At 38.6% G+C, this 15,925-nt stretch overlaps 1 protein-coding gene across 2 annotated transcripts in view; it reads left to right on the top strand.

The window, feature by feature from the left end:
* PDLIM3 (PDZ and LIM domain 3) overlaps nt 1-3,535 on the top strand; it is a 29,514-nt gene extending 25,979 nt beyond the window's left edge. For both annotated transcript variants that reach the window (XM_007098997.2, XM_007098998.3), the window contains 3 exons: nt 176-306; nt 1,947-2,058; nt 3,339-3,535. In XM_007098997.2, coding sequence (XP_007099059.1) covers nt 176-306; nt 1,947-2,058; nt 3,339-3,528 — 433 coding nt within the window. In that variant the 3' untranslated portion in view covers nt 3,529-3,535. The remainder of the gene's footprint in view (nt 1-175; nt 307-1,946; nt 2,059-3,338) is intronic.
* The last annotated feature ends 12,390 nt before the right edge of the window (nt 3,536-15,925 follow it).

The following is a 15,925-nucleotide window of genomic DNA, read 5'->3' as shown; positions in this document are numbered from 1 at the left end:
TGAATTCATACCATACTTTTTAACTGTAATAGAGACTAACTTGAAAATACAGAGGCTTTGTTCAGGAGTTACTGCAAATATAGTGATCATTGCTTATTCATGCCTTGTAGCTTCTTGCACATCCCATGTGTCATGATGCTTCTGACACTGCTTTCCCTGCCATCCTGTGTTTCAGTGAACCTGTAGCCTCTGTGCCCCCCGAGTCAGATGTGTACCGGATGCTCCATGACAATCGGAATGAACCTACTCAGCCTCGCCAGTCGGGCTCCTTCAGAGTGCTCCAGGAATTAGTGAATGACGGCCCTGGTGAGCAGCCGCGAATGTCTTGCTGGGACAGCATTGATGGAGGCCCTTAGAAAAGTCAAGGGATGGGAGGGCAGTAAACATCTTGGGAATGAAAGTCTAAAAATGTATTCAGTTCAGTGATCAAATGAATCTTTCCTCCGAAGGATTTGGGTGGTGCTTGGTTTAGGAAAGGAGCTTCCAGAATGTATCCAAATAGCCACCAACTCGGTGATAAAAGAGCACCACGACAAATTCCCTCCACAGTAATCCAGGGGCTAGTTCAGCTTCAGAATCGTAAAGTCCAATTTTCAATGGATATTGCAAGATTTCTCCGTCTCCCCCCATACTCCACGGTATCATCGTCGTCGTCCAAATTTTAAAATAACACTGCGATGAACCCTTACTGTGTTCCAAACCCTGTGCTAAGTACTTTGCATACTTTATCATTTAATCCTCACAATAACCTGTGAGATAGGAACTATTATTTTCTCTAACAAATGAGAAACTGAGGCATAGAGAGAGCGGATTTGTACAAAGAGACGCAGCCAGTAAGAAGCAGGGCTGAATCTCTAGCCACCCCTGCTGTCCTCGGGGCTCACACTCTTACCAATGTTTTTCCATCAACAAAAGATACACTGTCCTTTAAAAACCTGCGCAGTATGCAAAATGCCCCACTAGGATAGCTAATATTTTTTTTAAAGGAAAAAACAAGTGTTCGTGGGCATGTGGAAAAACTGGAACCCTTGTTCGTTGTTGGTGGGAATGCAAAATGGTGCAGCCATTGTGAAAAACAGTATACGGGCTCCTCAAAAAGTTAAACATAGAATTAGCATAATAATCCAACAATTACATTTCTGAGTCCATACCCAAAAACTTGAAAGCAGAGATTCAAACAGATACTTACACACCAATGTTCATAGCAGCATTATTCACAATAGCCAGAGAGTGAAAACAACGCATTTGTCTACCAACTGATCAATGGATAAACAAAATATGGTCTATCCACACAGAATATCATGCAGCCTCAAAAAATGAAATTCTGATACATGCTGCAACATGGATGAACCTTGCAAACATGCTCAGTCAAACAGGCCAGACACAGAAGGGTAAATATTGTACCCTTCATAAGAGTACCTCATAAGAGGTACCTAGAATAGGCAAGTCTTAAGACAGAAAGTAGAATAGGGATTACCAGGATCTGGGAAGAAGAGAGAATGGGCCGTTACTGTTTAATGGATACAGGGTTTTTGTTTGGATGATGAAAGAGTCCTGGAAATAATCATTGGTGATGGTTGCACAACCTCGTGAATAGACCTACTGCTCCCGAATTACCCATTTTAAAATGGTTAAGAAGGTCAATATTATGTTATGTATATTTTACCCCAATAAGAAGCAGGAAAAAATGCAAAAGGTATTCTGCCTTTTTGAGCATTTTATAACAGCTCCCTATGACGACAACAAATGTTGACTGATTCTGTTTTGTAAGGCCATGCTTCAGAACAAGTTATGCTTGAACCGGTCCTACTCCTTTTGAAATGATAGCACCCGTGCAACTTAAGAATTCCTTAAGTTAAAGTGCACACCTTAAAATAGAAGCAAAGTAGGAACTAGCCAGTAGCCAGCTGTTCCCTTGCCATAAATGGAAACACTTTGTTTTTCAGATGACCGTCCCGCTGGAACTCGGAGTGTGAGAGCTCCAGTTACAAAAGTCCATGGTGGCCCTGGCAGCACACAGAAGATGCCACTCTGTGACAAATGTGGGAGTGGCATTGTGTAAGTTTCATTTTTAACCCAGGAATTCACTCTGAATCTTGGTATCCGTTCTCTATTTCCAGTCAGTGACTTGAAATATATCCACAACATTCAGCACATTTGACCAGAATTCCTTCGACACACCCTAAAACTGGCATGTAACGTGAATCGGCATTCTGGACTTATAATTTCATATATTTTCCCATAAAAATTGCCTTAGAAGTATATTTTAAAAAAATCACGTCCAAGAATCATAATTTCACTTCAAAAAGCCTTCCCTTTGTTAATATACAGTCTTTAAATATTTTCTTTTCTGTATAAACTCAGGGAACCGAATACTAAGGTCATCAGGTTGTTCACTGAAACACATTTTCTTTACTGGGTTTCTTAAGTTACACAAATACTGAAATATAATTTTTAAAAATTCAGTCAGCTTCCATTTCAAGGGCCCTTATGTTTGAATAGCCACACTTGCTAATTCAGATCTTCCAGTGAAGCAGCTCATTTCAATCTCTCCACTGCAAATGCCCCACATGCCCCACGAGGCCACTTCTCCCACCCCTTTATCCTGTTCCTCTACTCTTAGCTCACACTGAGGCACCATCAGTCCAGTTTTCCAGGATTCATCCCAGGAGGGCAGTGGGAGCCAAGCCTGCTTAGAGCAAGTGGGGAATGTGACACAGAAAGAAAGAAGCGGGACACGGAGCTCTGGAGCAGAGAGGATCTCATAAAACACAAGCGTTTATAATGGTACCAAAAGCAGTTACCTCATCCAAGCTGAAGTAAGCTGTTTTGACAGGAGAGGTCAGTCCGCCCACCCATGGCAATCCCATCTCTGCTCTTGGGTCTGTTTTCTCTGTGCTCCATAGAATAACGGCTGCACCACCAACATAGAAAGCAGTCGGAGGGACTTGTAGCCCTGTAGGCAACCTTGGTCACAATCAGAATCCTGTGCAGGGGTGTGAGTCTTATTCATGTCGTGTTTTGCTCTTTGAAAGAAACAATCGGCAAAGGTCACGAGGTAAGATCCCATAACTTCTGTAGAAACGACTTGTTTGAAAACTCTGAAAACGAGGCACCCGAGAAACACGAGAAACACGGGATGTGTTCCTGTGGTCCTCAGGGATCTGGCTGACAATGACGTCAGTTTCACAGCCCTGCTGGTTTTACAGCTGGAGGCTGTTTCCTGAATGTGAAACAGATAACACCTGCCAGAAGGCAGTGTTATCTCCCCTTGTCGCATGTTTTCGGCTCTGTGGGTTTTGTTTGTTTGTTTGACTCGATCTCCCTTTTCTCTACAGCGGTGCTGTCGTGAAGGCGCGGGATAAGTACCGGCATCCGGAGTGCTTCGTGTGTGCCGACTGCAACCTCAACCTCAAACAGAAGGGCTACTTCTTCGTGGAGGGCGAGCTGTACTGCGAAACGCATGCCAGAGCTCGCATGCGGCCCCCAGAGGGCTACGACACAGTTACTCTTTATCCCAAAGCTTAATTGAGTCTTAACGCAGACCAGAGCACGCAAGCCCTCACGCGCACTTAACGCAGGAAGACATCAATGGCTTTGGGCAGAAGTATAGCCAACCGTCGACTCCAAATCTAAAACCAAGGCTTTTTAGACGTTTATCTTATTGTTACTGAAGAAAAGGAGTGGGAGACAAATGCCTGCTATAAATGTATGTGTAAACATACAGTAGCTACGTTTTGCAGCTCTTTTTCTCTCTGGGGCTAGCAGTAACTGACATTTAAAGCAATAATTTTTTTGTATGTCCTACTCCACAATTTACATATGTATTATGACATCAAGATATTTGGGGAAGTCTAATTATTTTTCCTTAACAAGCTGTTTTTGCAATTGTAGTAAACACCAAATGACAATCTTGTATTCTAACACAACTTGCAGCTGTCTGTTACTGTTTTAAATTATAGTGCATGTCAGAAGGAAATTCCCTAGATTTCTCTAGTTTCATATTCAATTATACCACCAGATGCAACATACATAATAAATACATAAAATATTTTTAAAATACCTAATGAAGTGGCACGCAGTGAATTCAGATAAAATCAACATTCCAACAAGAAGTCCGATCATATCTTGACACATACACTAACAACTCAGGTATTTTAAGAAAAATGTGGTTTGTTTAGTTTTTATTAAGTCCTTCACTCTTTCTTATGAGCCCACAATTTCTGCTGATAGGAGGAACATTTAAATTTGCTAATTAAAGATAATTCATTCCCTTTCCATTAAAACAGTTGCTTATGCTTTGAAATGGTCTCTTTCATTTTAAATGCTTCTCTCAGATAAACTATTCAGTCAAATTCAAGGCTCAGACCTCCCTCAAGGCTGTCTCTTCATGCCCTAAATTTCACCATTGCTGCTTCCTCCTTCCCAAGATGGCATCTCCCAGATGAGACAGTTTCAGGACCCTCCAGAGGAAGGGAGGGGCCGCTGGCCTCCTGGGGCCCTATTGTACCCACTGCTAAAATCCATGGTTTCACTTGTGGTTTGTTTTCTACCCATGGTTGGCAGCAGGCGACAAACCTACCCCCAGCATCATCTCCAGAAATCTCAGTTCAGCCTTCTCTGGAGTCATGGATCCATCTCAGACCTGAATTCCATCTGGCCCCTGTTTTGTCAACTTGCCTCCCACTATGGTGGCCACTTGGCAATGTCCTTAACTTACATGTCTTACCTACTTCCTATGCTCCTCATTGGGGATACATGGGAAGCTTCTGAAACTGTCCCCTCTGCATACAAACCAAGGCAAACTGGTAGGGTGTGAAGGTGGGGAGGTAGGGACTGTCTTACGCCCTCTGTCTCACTGCTTGGTCACAAAGTAATCTCTACCCTATTACAGCCACTGCCAATGAGCCTGGGGCAGGTAATCTCCTATTGTCCCAATGGAAAACAGGGCACATGTTGTATTGCTCTGGGATTCCCCCAAACTTAACCAATTATTTCTGACCCTGACCTGTCTGAGGTTTCGATCTAGTCAGAGAAGCCAGAACACCAGCCTGGCCCCTTAGGCATTTGAGATTGCAACTGGAGTCCCTGTACCAAAACAAACTCATTACCAGAGGCATTCAGATAAAATAAATAAAAAACATAGAGATCAAGGCGATGAATGTACCCAAAGTAGATTACTTTTTTTTAGATGTTATTTTAAAATATTTTGGTCCAATATAGATAGGGAGCTATAGAACGAATAAATGGTAACTGACTTAGAAAACTCAAGAAAGTTGATATCCAAAGCAGCAGTGGAGAAAACTGAAAACCAACCCGATACACCCTCCAGAATCTTGCCAACGTGTGGAAATGATCAGCGCTGGCATTTCTGGACTAAGGGATAAAGGTGGCATGACTATCAGGTGGAGCAAGGAGAAGCTGTTTGAGAAATATTTAATCCCCACAGCTGTCGCCTCTCTTCTAGCTCACGGCCCTTTCCAGGGGAAGTCCTCTAGGTATTATCTGTAGTAGGTAAAACAACATCTCAGTTGGAATCAGGAAGCACAGCTGAGGATATGTGTACTGTACTAAAAAGAGGTTAAATTAAGAATGAAAGATTTCATGATAAAAGTGTACATTAGACATTATGTTGTACATTAATGGCCATTGTATATCAGTATCAGTATATAGAATAATCAGTATATCAGTATATAGAATATCAGTATATATCAGTATATAGAATAATAACGAATAACTTCACGTTTAATAACAAGAAAAAAGTATATAGTTTTTTTAATAGTATAGTTCTAATCCGAAATTCAAAAGAGATAAAGCTTAAATCTGGTAATTCAGACTATGTGACCAAGGCTCGTGAAGTATGCCCTGAAGTTGCATGTTCATTATATTTAATAAAAATTATTCTTTTGACAATGAAATCTAGAAATTTCAACATGGAAAGAATTAATGAATATAAATGAATGCAATAATTTATATATAGCTTTGCACTCACAGTGTAGAGCCTGCTTGGGATTCTCTGTCTCCCTCTTTCTCTGCTCTTCCCCTGCTCAAGTTCTCTCTCTCTCTCTCTCCCTCAAAAATAAACATTAAAAAAATAAAATAAAAATGGCCTGAAGACACGAACAGACATTTCCCCAAAGAAGATACCCAGATAGCCAACAGACACATGAAAAGATGCTCAGCATCACTTATCATCAGGGAAATGAAAATCAGAATACAATGAGGTATCACTTCACGCCTGTCAGAATAGCTAAAATCAACAACACAAGAAACAAAAGGTGTTTTCAAGGATATGGAGAAAAAAGAACTCTTGTGCACTGTTGGTGGGAAGGCAAAATGGTGCAGCCACTCTGGAAAACAGTATAGAGGGTTCTCAAAAAGTTAAAAATAGAATTTCCTTATGATCCAGCAATTGCACTACTGGGTATTCACCCAAAGAATACAAAAACACTAATTCAAAGGGACACATACACCTCTGTGCTTATAGCAGCATTATTTACACTAGCCAAGATATGGAAGCAGTCCAAGTGTCCATCGACTGATGAATGGATAAAGAAGATGTGGTATGTATATACAACGGAGTACTATTCAGCCATAAGAAAAGAATGAAATCTTGCCATTTGCAATGACATGAATGGAACTAGAGAGTGTAATGCTAAGCAAAATAAGTCCGAGAAAGACAAATACCATATGATTTCACGCATATGTGGAACTTAAGAAATAAACAAGCAAAGGGGAAAAAATGAAAGAGAGAAAGAGAGAGTAAGAAACAGATCTCCTAATTATTGAGAATAATCTGTGGGAAGACAGTGGAGGATGGGTAAAATAGGTGATGGGGATTAAGGAGTGCACGTGTGGGGATGAGCACCGGGTGTTGTAGAGAAGTGCTGAATCACTATATTGTACACTTGAAACTAATATGACACTGTATGTTAGCTCACTGGAATTAAAAGTTACATAAAAAAATGAATGCAATATGAACATTGTTCTTAAATATATAAAGTACAAAATAAACATAGCAGTGTTCAAATGGAAAGGAATTAAAATAAAAAAAAAAAATGAGAAAGCAGTATGTCCCCCCCCCCATATCAGCATTTTGTCTCTCAATAAGTTCACACCAGATTCTACATAGGAATTCATGCCATGAACAAAGACTGCCAACCGATTTTGATTTCGCTCACAGAATAATATATCTCCTTAGTAAACAGACTAGTCACTGTGTTTATATTCACAAGCTTATTAAGGCTAAGATTGATCAATGGAATTATGCATTAGGATTAAGAATTGGGTATTTATGAACTTTGGACTCATGATTAACTAAATTATAGGGTTTTCTTTTTTTCAGAGTAAACCTAGGGCGGAGTTGCTATGCTCTCTACCAATAGGATGAAACATTGAATAAAAAGCAGTCCTAGTTATCACATATGTTTGCATCTGTGTGAGCGGAGTAAAACGTAATGGTTAATGTGACACACAGGCAGTTTACTCATCTCCGTGGAAGAAAATCTCCCATTTGTCCAACATGAGAACACTCCAAGATAAACAGAATGGATCTCTGGGTTTCTTCTATTAACAACTTCAGTTGTCAGTCTGTCAGGTCGACCTTTGAACAGATTGGATTTCTGCCCTACAAAACTGCTACTTATAACCAGTACTCTTTATTATCATGTCATCATAACCTGATGTTCTTTTATTATTTATGCCGGGCCAAAAAAGGCAATTCAAGAAAGAACGAGATATTCAGATAATTCAAGTAAATAAACCATTCAGTTCCTCTATGACCACTTCGATAGTCCTCTCAACTCTGTTCATTTTTAAGAGCACTCGATAAATATTGATTTGAAAACCTACCAAGTAAGAGATGTTGAATACAGGCATAACAATACGGATTTTTGAATATTTTTCTCTACAGTTACAAATTAACATTTTTAAGCTAATTAGAATGCTTCATGTGATTAATTTTAAAACAAAGCCCGTATAAGAAGTGGTTGCTTATAATTATTTCCTTCCAAATTTTTTAGTAGTATTATCAATCATTCATTTCAGAAGAACACAAAATCAGGTATCAACATTGCCTTTTTAGTTACCTGAAAACTTTGTCTAAATATACAAAGAATGTCCAACAACATGTTTTCCTTTCTCTAGGAATAAGGCATTTCAGCATGTCTTAATTTATGCAAACCCAAAGCACAATTCCATTGTCCATTATTCAAAGAATAATACAGTATCTGCTCTTAAAACCTAATTGCCACCCCTGTCATAAGTATTAACCAAAAATGGGCTTTAAACTAAGATTATATTAAATGCCAAATATTTGGGGATGACAATTATTCCATTCCTTTATTTATTCAATTTTTCACCTGATGGAATACGTGCAAGCTATTATTTCTGCACCAAAAGCAAAACTACATTGTGAGTTTGAGAACTACCTCTCAGGAGGCCAAGTTCCAATTATATATCCTTTTCTGGAGTGTAGGTGCTGAAAAACACAGGTATGTGTATTAGCCATCATATGTATATGTGCCCAGACATGCACATATCTCTGTTTCACAAAAGCACGGAGGTTATGCAACCAATGTCATATGTAAGAACTGCTTTAGGCACTGTTATGCCCACAGGTGCACTGGTTGCTCAGCCTGTCCTTTCACGCATCTGGGCTCCAGTTGCTGCTGTCTGACTTCCCAAAGCTCCCAACCATGACCCTTTCAGAACACTGCTTCATGTCACAGAGCTTTTCACGCCTCCTCATGAATACATTTGTATTTCATCCCAGTCTTTCTGATCGATGCTGGCTCTGCCATCGGATAGACTCATCTGTGCTAACAAGTACTAAAAGTCTTCTACTGCCCCCATTTATGTCAAATATTTGTGTTTTGTGTATTTTGAAATGCCTTCAATGGTACAAATTCTAGATAGAGAAAAATAAGTTGGAAGAGAACTAGAGGAATAGGTAATGGGCAGGATTCGGACCAAGAAAAAGACATGTGCAGGTTTCACATTTGGAGGGATGACATAGAGCTTTCCTCCCTCTGACAGAGCCCAAAGCAATGGGCATTGCACTTTCTCTGGACCAAAGCACTTAGCTCAGATAAGTGCTCTGTTTGTGAAACTTGCAGAGGCTGAGTGGGTGTTTACCAGTTTGAGTAAATTTAAAGGTAGTGGTCCCTATAGTCTCCATTAGACTGAAAAGTCTAACTCAGCTCACACAACTCTGTGAATTTACTAAGAACCACTGAATTATACTTTATTATTTTTAATAATATGTTCTATTGTTTTTTAAAAAAAATTTTAGTTAATATGCTGTACAATATTGGTTTCAGGAGTAGAGTTGAGTGATTCATCATTTACATTCATCACCCAGTGCTCATTATTACAAGTACCCTCCTTAATACCCATCACCCATCTAGCCCATCTCCGACCCACCTCCCTCCATCAACCCTCAATCTGTTCTCTCACTCAGAATCTCTTGTGGTTTGTTTCCCTCTCTCCTCTTTTCCCCCACACTTCCTATATGTTTGTCTGTTTCATTTCTTAAATTCCACATATGAGTGAAAGCATAGGGTATTCATCTTTCTCTGATTGACATTTCACTTAGCATAATACACTCTACCTCCAGCCACATCATTGCAAATGGCAAGATTTCATTATTTTTGATGGCTGAGTAATATTCCTGTGTGTGTGTGTGTGTGTGTGTGTGTGTGTGTGTGTGTGTGTACACACACCACATCTTCTCTATATGTTCATCAGTCAATGGACCTTTGGGCTCTCTCCATAGTTTGGCTATTGTTGATAATTCTGTATAAACATTGGGGTGCGTGTACCCCTCTGAATCTGTATTTTTGTAAACTTTGGATGAATACCTAATAATGCAATCACTGGGTCACAGGCTAGTTCCATTTGTAGTTTTTTGAGGAACCTTCATACTATTCTGCAGAATGGCTGCACCAGTTTGCATTCCCACCAGCAGTGCAAGAGGGTTCCCTTTTCTCTACATCCTTGCCAACACCTGTTGTTTCTTGTGTTGTTAATTTTAGTCATTCTGACAGGCATGAGGTGGGATCTCTCATCACAGTTTTGATTTGTATTTCCCTGATGATGAGTGATGTTGAGCATCTTTTCATGTGTCTGTTAACCATCAGGATGTCTTCTTTGGAAAATGTCTATTCATGTCTTCTGTCCATTTCTTAACTGGGTTGTTTTTTGGGTGTTGAGTTTGATAAATTCTTTATAGATTTTGGATACTAACCCTTTACCTGATATATCATTTACAAATATCTTCTCCCATTCTGTAGGCTGCCTTTTATTTTTGTTGATTGTTTCCTTTCCTGTGCAGAAGTTTTTTATCTTGATGAGGTCCCAATAGTTCATATTTGCTTTTGTTTCCCTTGCCTTCAGCAATGTGCCTAGTAAGAAGTTGCTCCGGCCAAGGTCAAAGAGGTTGCTGCCAGTGTTCTCCTCTAGGATTTGATGGTTTCCTGTCTCACATTTAGGCATTTCATCCATTTTGAATTTATTTGTGTGTATGGTGTGAGAAAGTGGTCCAGTTTCATTCTTCCACATGTCGCCATCCCAGTTTTCCCAACACCTTTTGTTGAAGACACTGTCTTTTTTCCATTGGATATTCTTTCCTGCTTTGTCAAAGATTAGTTGACCATATAGTTGTTGGTCCATTTTGGGGTTTTCCATTCTGTTCCATTAATCTATGTGTCTATTTTTCTGCCAGTACTGTACTGTCCTGATGACTATAGTTTTGTAATATAGCTTGAAATCTGGAATTGTGATGCGTCCAATTTTGTTTTCCTTTTTCAGGATTGCTTTGGCTATTGAGGGTCTTTTGTGGCTCCATACACATTTTAGGATTGTTTGTTCCACTTCTGTGAAAAATGCTCGTGCGATTTTGATAGGGATTCCATTAAATGTGTAGATTATTTTGGGTAGTGTAGACATTTTAACAATGTTTATTCTTCCAATCCATAAGCATGGAATGCTTTTCCATTTCTTTGTGCCCTCTTCAATGTCTTTCATCAGTGTTTATAGTTTTCAGAGTACAGACCTTTTACCTCTTTAGTTAGGTTTATTCCTAGGTGTCTTATTGTTTCTGGCGCAATTGTAAACGGGATAAATTTCTTGATGTCTTTTGCTGCTCCTTCATTACTGGTGTATAGAAATGCAACAGATTTCTGTACATTGATTTTATATCCGGAGACTTTGCTGAATTCATGCATTAGTTCTAGCAGTTTTTTTGGTGGAGTCTTTCAGGTTTTCTACATAGAGTATCATGTCAACTGCAAAGAGTGAAAGTTTGACCTCTTCCTTACCAATCTTTATGCCTTTTATTTCTTTTTGTTGTCTGATTGCTGAGGCTAAGGCTTCCAGTACTATGTTAAATAGTAATGGTAAGAGTGGACCTCCTTGTCTTGTTCCTGACTTTAGGGGAGAGGGTCTCGGTTTTTCCCCACTGAGGATATTAGCTGTGAGTCTTTCATATATGGCCTTTATTATGTTGAGCTATGTTACCTTTGCTTTGTTGAGGGTTTTTATCAAGAATAGATGTTGTATTTTGTCAAATGCTTTTTCTGCATCTATTGACAGTATCATATGGTTCTTATTCTTTTGTTTTTATTAACATGGTAGATCACATTGATTTGTGAAAATTTAATCAGCCCTGCAGCCCAGGAATAAATCCCACTTGATTGTGATGAATAATTCTTTTAATGTACTGTTGAATTCAATTTGCTAGTATCTTGTTGAGAATGTTTGCATCCAGGTTCATCAAGGAGGCTGGCCTGTAATTCTCCTGTTTGGTGGGGTCTTTGTTTGGTTTGGGAATCAAAGTTATGCTGGCTTCATAGAATGAGTCTAGAAGCTTTCTTTCCATTACTACTTTTTGGAACAATTTGAGAAGAACAGGTATTAACTCTTCTTTAAATGTCTGGTAGAATTCCCCTGGGAAGCCATCTGGCACAGTACTCTTGTTTGTTGGGAGATTTTTTATTACTGATTCAATTTCTTTGCTGGTTATAGGTCTGTTCAAATTTTCTATTTCTTTCTGTTTCGATTTTGGTAGTTCTTGAGTTTTTAAGAATTTGTCAGTTCCTTCCAGATTGCCCAGTTTGTTGGCATTTTGAATTATACTTTAAAGGAGTGAATTATTGATATGTAAATTATATCTCAAAAAAGCTATTAGTTTTAAAATAACACTTAATATAAACATGTATTTGTCACTAATCTGTTAAACAGACAGATTCATAAGATGAGAAATGGTTAGGACCAAAAGAAACAACATTAGTAGAAATGTTCCTTCTTATTTAGATGATTCACAAATTCACATTTTCTGAAAAATGTTTGATCAATGCTAAAATAATAGCAATAGCTAACACTTAACATGGCTCTTGCTATGTATCAAGAACTGTTCTAAGTGCTTGACATGTATGAACTCATTCAATCTTCACAGCAGTGCTGTGAGGCAGGCATTACTTTTCTTCCCATTTTACCGACAAGGAAACTGAAATACAAAGAAGTTAGCTAAGGTTTCTCCTGTAGTAAATGACAGAAACAGAATTTGAACCTGGGTAGTTTGGTTTTAGAATCCATGCTCTTGAGTCCCGTCTCTGCTGCTTCACATTATTTCTGCACAAGAGATTTAATAGCTTTTAGTTTAGAGTAATTATAAAGCTTCCATGGGACAACAAAGCCCTCAGTGAGCTTTATAAAAATTGTCTCCTAGATTCCATTTCAACACAACTTACTCCAAGTTGTTGGTTACAAAACGGTGGTTACAGAAATGAGCTCTGGACATTGGCAAACCTGAACCAAAAACTAGCTCCACTATCTTCTGGCTATAAGCTATGGAGGAATCATGAAATCTCCCCAGACCTCAGTTTCATCAACCATAAAATTAGGATGATAATCTCTACTTTACAAGGTTGTTGTAAGGACTAAATTAAGATAATTCATATAAAAATATCTGACATGTTTCCTACTAAGTAATGTGTAAACTCCTAAATGTGTAAACTCCTTAATGTGTAAACTCCTATTATGTATACTTTTCACCATTCAATACCAGATTCAAAATGGTGTTTCTACGCCTTCTAATTGTTCTTGGTGTCCAAAATCGAGGGCCAATCAAATGAGCACAAAGGTATCAAGCTAGAAGATTCACAGAACTAGATGCCTATTCCTGGCAATCCCAGGGGAGTCGACATTTCACACTGAGAACGGATCAGATTCATGAAGTTCACTGGAAGTTTTCTTCATTGAGGAGGATAATTTTAAAAGTCTGATTTCATGCAACCTGACTCCCCCAAAGACTCACTGGCAATATTCTGTTATCCCCAATGGTAAGTTCAAAGAAGTTCTTATATACTTTAAGGATTTAGAGGACTAACAGAATTTCAGTGAATCCAAGTAAAAATTCCAGTTGCTCAAACAAAGGCAAAGAATGGCAACAAGAACAAAACCTATAGGTTATAATCTTGTAGCTATAAAGAGGACTAAGGTCCCTTTATTGACTACATGTATTTTATTTGAGTGTATAGACTCTTAATTGAATGCTTATAAAATTTTTGACATAATACTGGTCACATTTACACATTATTTCTAATCCTTATGACTTTGCCAAATAGATGTTTTACAGATGAGGAAAAGTATCAGAGAGCTTAACTTTTGTACAAGGCCAAACAATTAAAGAAAAAAAAAACATTTAAACTCGCTAATATTCCCTAGCAATAAGTAATATGTTTTGAAAATCTTTAAACCTATAAATTCTAAATACTATTATAATTCTTCCCCTCTATAGTTTTATTTACATCAGTCTTAACTTGCAGTCCATGTTTATTCTCTTTATAATAAGAGACATCTCTTCCATAAGTGCTAGGAAAAGTAGTGTGGAATAATAAAAATATTAAGTAATGAGACAGTAAGGAGATTGTCATGGCAAGAGCTCTAAATAAGGATCTGGATTCATTTCATTCAGTGAGGGCATGTCACCAATGTGGCTAGGTTCTTGGTTCAATTTAGAAGTTTCATTCTATTCCAATGGTCATGGACACTACCTCTGACTCATGTCATAGCTCACAGCTGAAGTCAAGCAAGGAATATGGATTTCTTATTGCAAACTCATTCACTCTGTTGGAAGTATGCATTAATGGTATCTTCATATAGCAAAGGAAACATGCTACTATTATTAAAGTGTGACAAAGTGGCCTTTGTCAGTGCAGCTCCTTTAGTGTCCAAAAATCAGAAAGCAGTTTAGCATCAGAAGAAGGGGGTCACATACTTGGAGCTGAATTAGACTCCTCGGTCTAGAAAAGCCTACAGAGACCGCTACCTCTAAATTTACCCAAACTGATAAATGCTACTCATCCTCAAGAAGCTTCACAAATAGGGCACTTATCTACCTGAAGTACCTTGTTTCAGAGAAAGGGCATTCGTTCCCCACTGATAGTCTCTGTCAGAGGGAGGAAAGCTCTATATCATCTCTACAAAGTGGCCAAACCTTCACATGTTCAAAGAGACTGTTGGTCCTCTGTCTTCTTCTTGGTCCAAATCATGCCCATTACTTTATTCCTCAAGTTCTCTTCCCGACTCATTTTTTCCTTTCTGTCTCTATCACCGACTCTTCGCAGCCTGCAAGCATGACCCATCCTAAAAATATCTCTTTCCCTAATACCCATTCCTTCTCAAGCTACCTTGATAGTGATCTAGGTCTATCCCTTTAGCACACCAAACTTCTCACAGGTAGGCCAACCCCACTTTTACCGCTATTAATAAGTTCTCTTAAAATGGCAACCAGGTTCCTTAGCCAAAGCTAATGGCCATCCTTAGTGAGCTGTAGGTTTCATTCTACACAGATGAAATCAGGTTAAAATCAGCACTAAAAGAACCTTAGAGAAGGCAGAGTAGAGGTGTTGACATCTGGCGCAAGACTTTGAGCTATCAGAGGCCCATTATGAATCACAGACTCCCTAAGTCACCAGCACACCAGCACAGTCCCCCTCTCTTGCCTTAGGAAAATTTCCCAAATTTATTATACCCTAAGTGTCATTTGGTTACTTTTTCACACTACTGTGGATCTCAGCTATGAGTGATAGCCTTGTGATCTCAGGCTTAAAAAAAAAAAAAAAAAAAAAAAAAGATCTTCTGAAGCTAAAAAAGCCCAGAAGTATTTCAGTCTGGTAATAGATTGCTAAGAATAGATTTGACTAGCTTGTGTTTGTGCAGTTCTCTTGAATTTGTTCCAGATTCTTGAATCTGCAGCTGTTAGTCAATAGGTAAAAGTGGATTCTCTAGGAGAAGTTACCATTTGAAGATTTTGAAATACTGTGACTCACAGATTTTTTTTTTCCATTGGCAGTACAGAGATTCTAATCCTGTCCTTTAGCAATGAACTTCACGATCAAAAAAAAAAAAAAAAAAATCAGATGTTTTCAGGGAAGCTGTTGAACTGACTGACATGTGTGACCAGAGAAAGCATATCTCCTGACAGAATATGGTCTGCTGTCTATCTGACATAAGGCCAAATGAAATAAAAAAAGAGCCTCAGCACCCTGAGAACCGTGATATCATCTCAGGAAATAGGAACTTTTAGCTCTAGTATTAATTAAATTTATACTTTCTCTATACTTTCATAAAATTTAGACAATATGGCATCCTATCTCATAAAGCCATAATTTGTTATGGGGAAAAAAATTGAAATAAACTGATTTTGGCCAAACCAGTGTTTCAGAATCAGGAAGTCTGGCACCGACCAGGTACAGAGTTTTTAAAAATTTTCTAAACCTTCCCATGTTTAAGTTTTCCTCTATACCAATCTGGAAAATAATTTCCTTCATAAAATTCCACAATTCTCAATAGTAATAACTGTAGGTAAGAATATTTTACCAGGGGCACCTGGGGGGTTCAGTCAGTTGAGCTGCTGACTTTA

The sequence above is a fragment of the Panthera tigris genome, chromosome B1 (genome assembly GCF_018350195.1).
Source record: "Panthera tigris isolate Pti1 chromosome B1, P.tigris_Pti1_mat1.1, whole genome shotgun sequence".
In the NCBI taxonomy this organism is placed as follows: Eukaryota; Metazoa; Chordata; class Mammalia; order Carnivora; family Felidae; genus Panthera; species Panthera tigris.
This window is presented reverse-complemented; position numbering and strand designations above follow the sequence as displayed.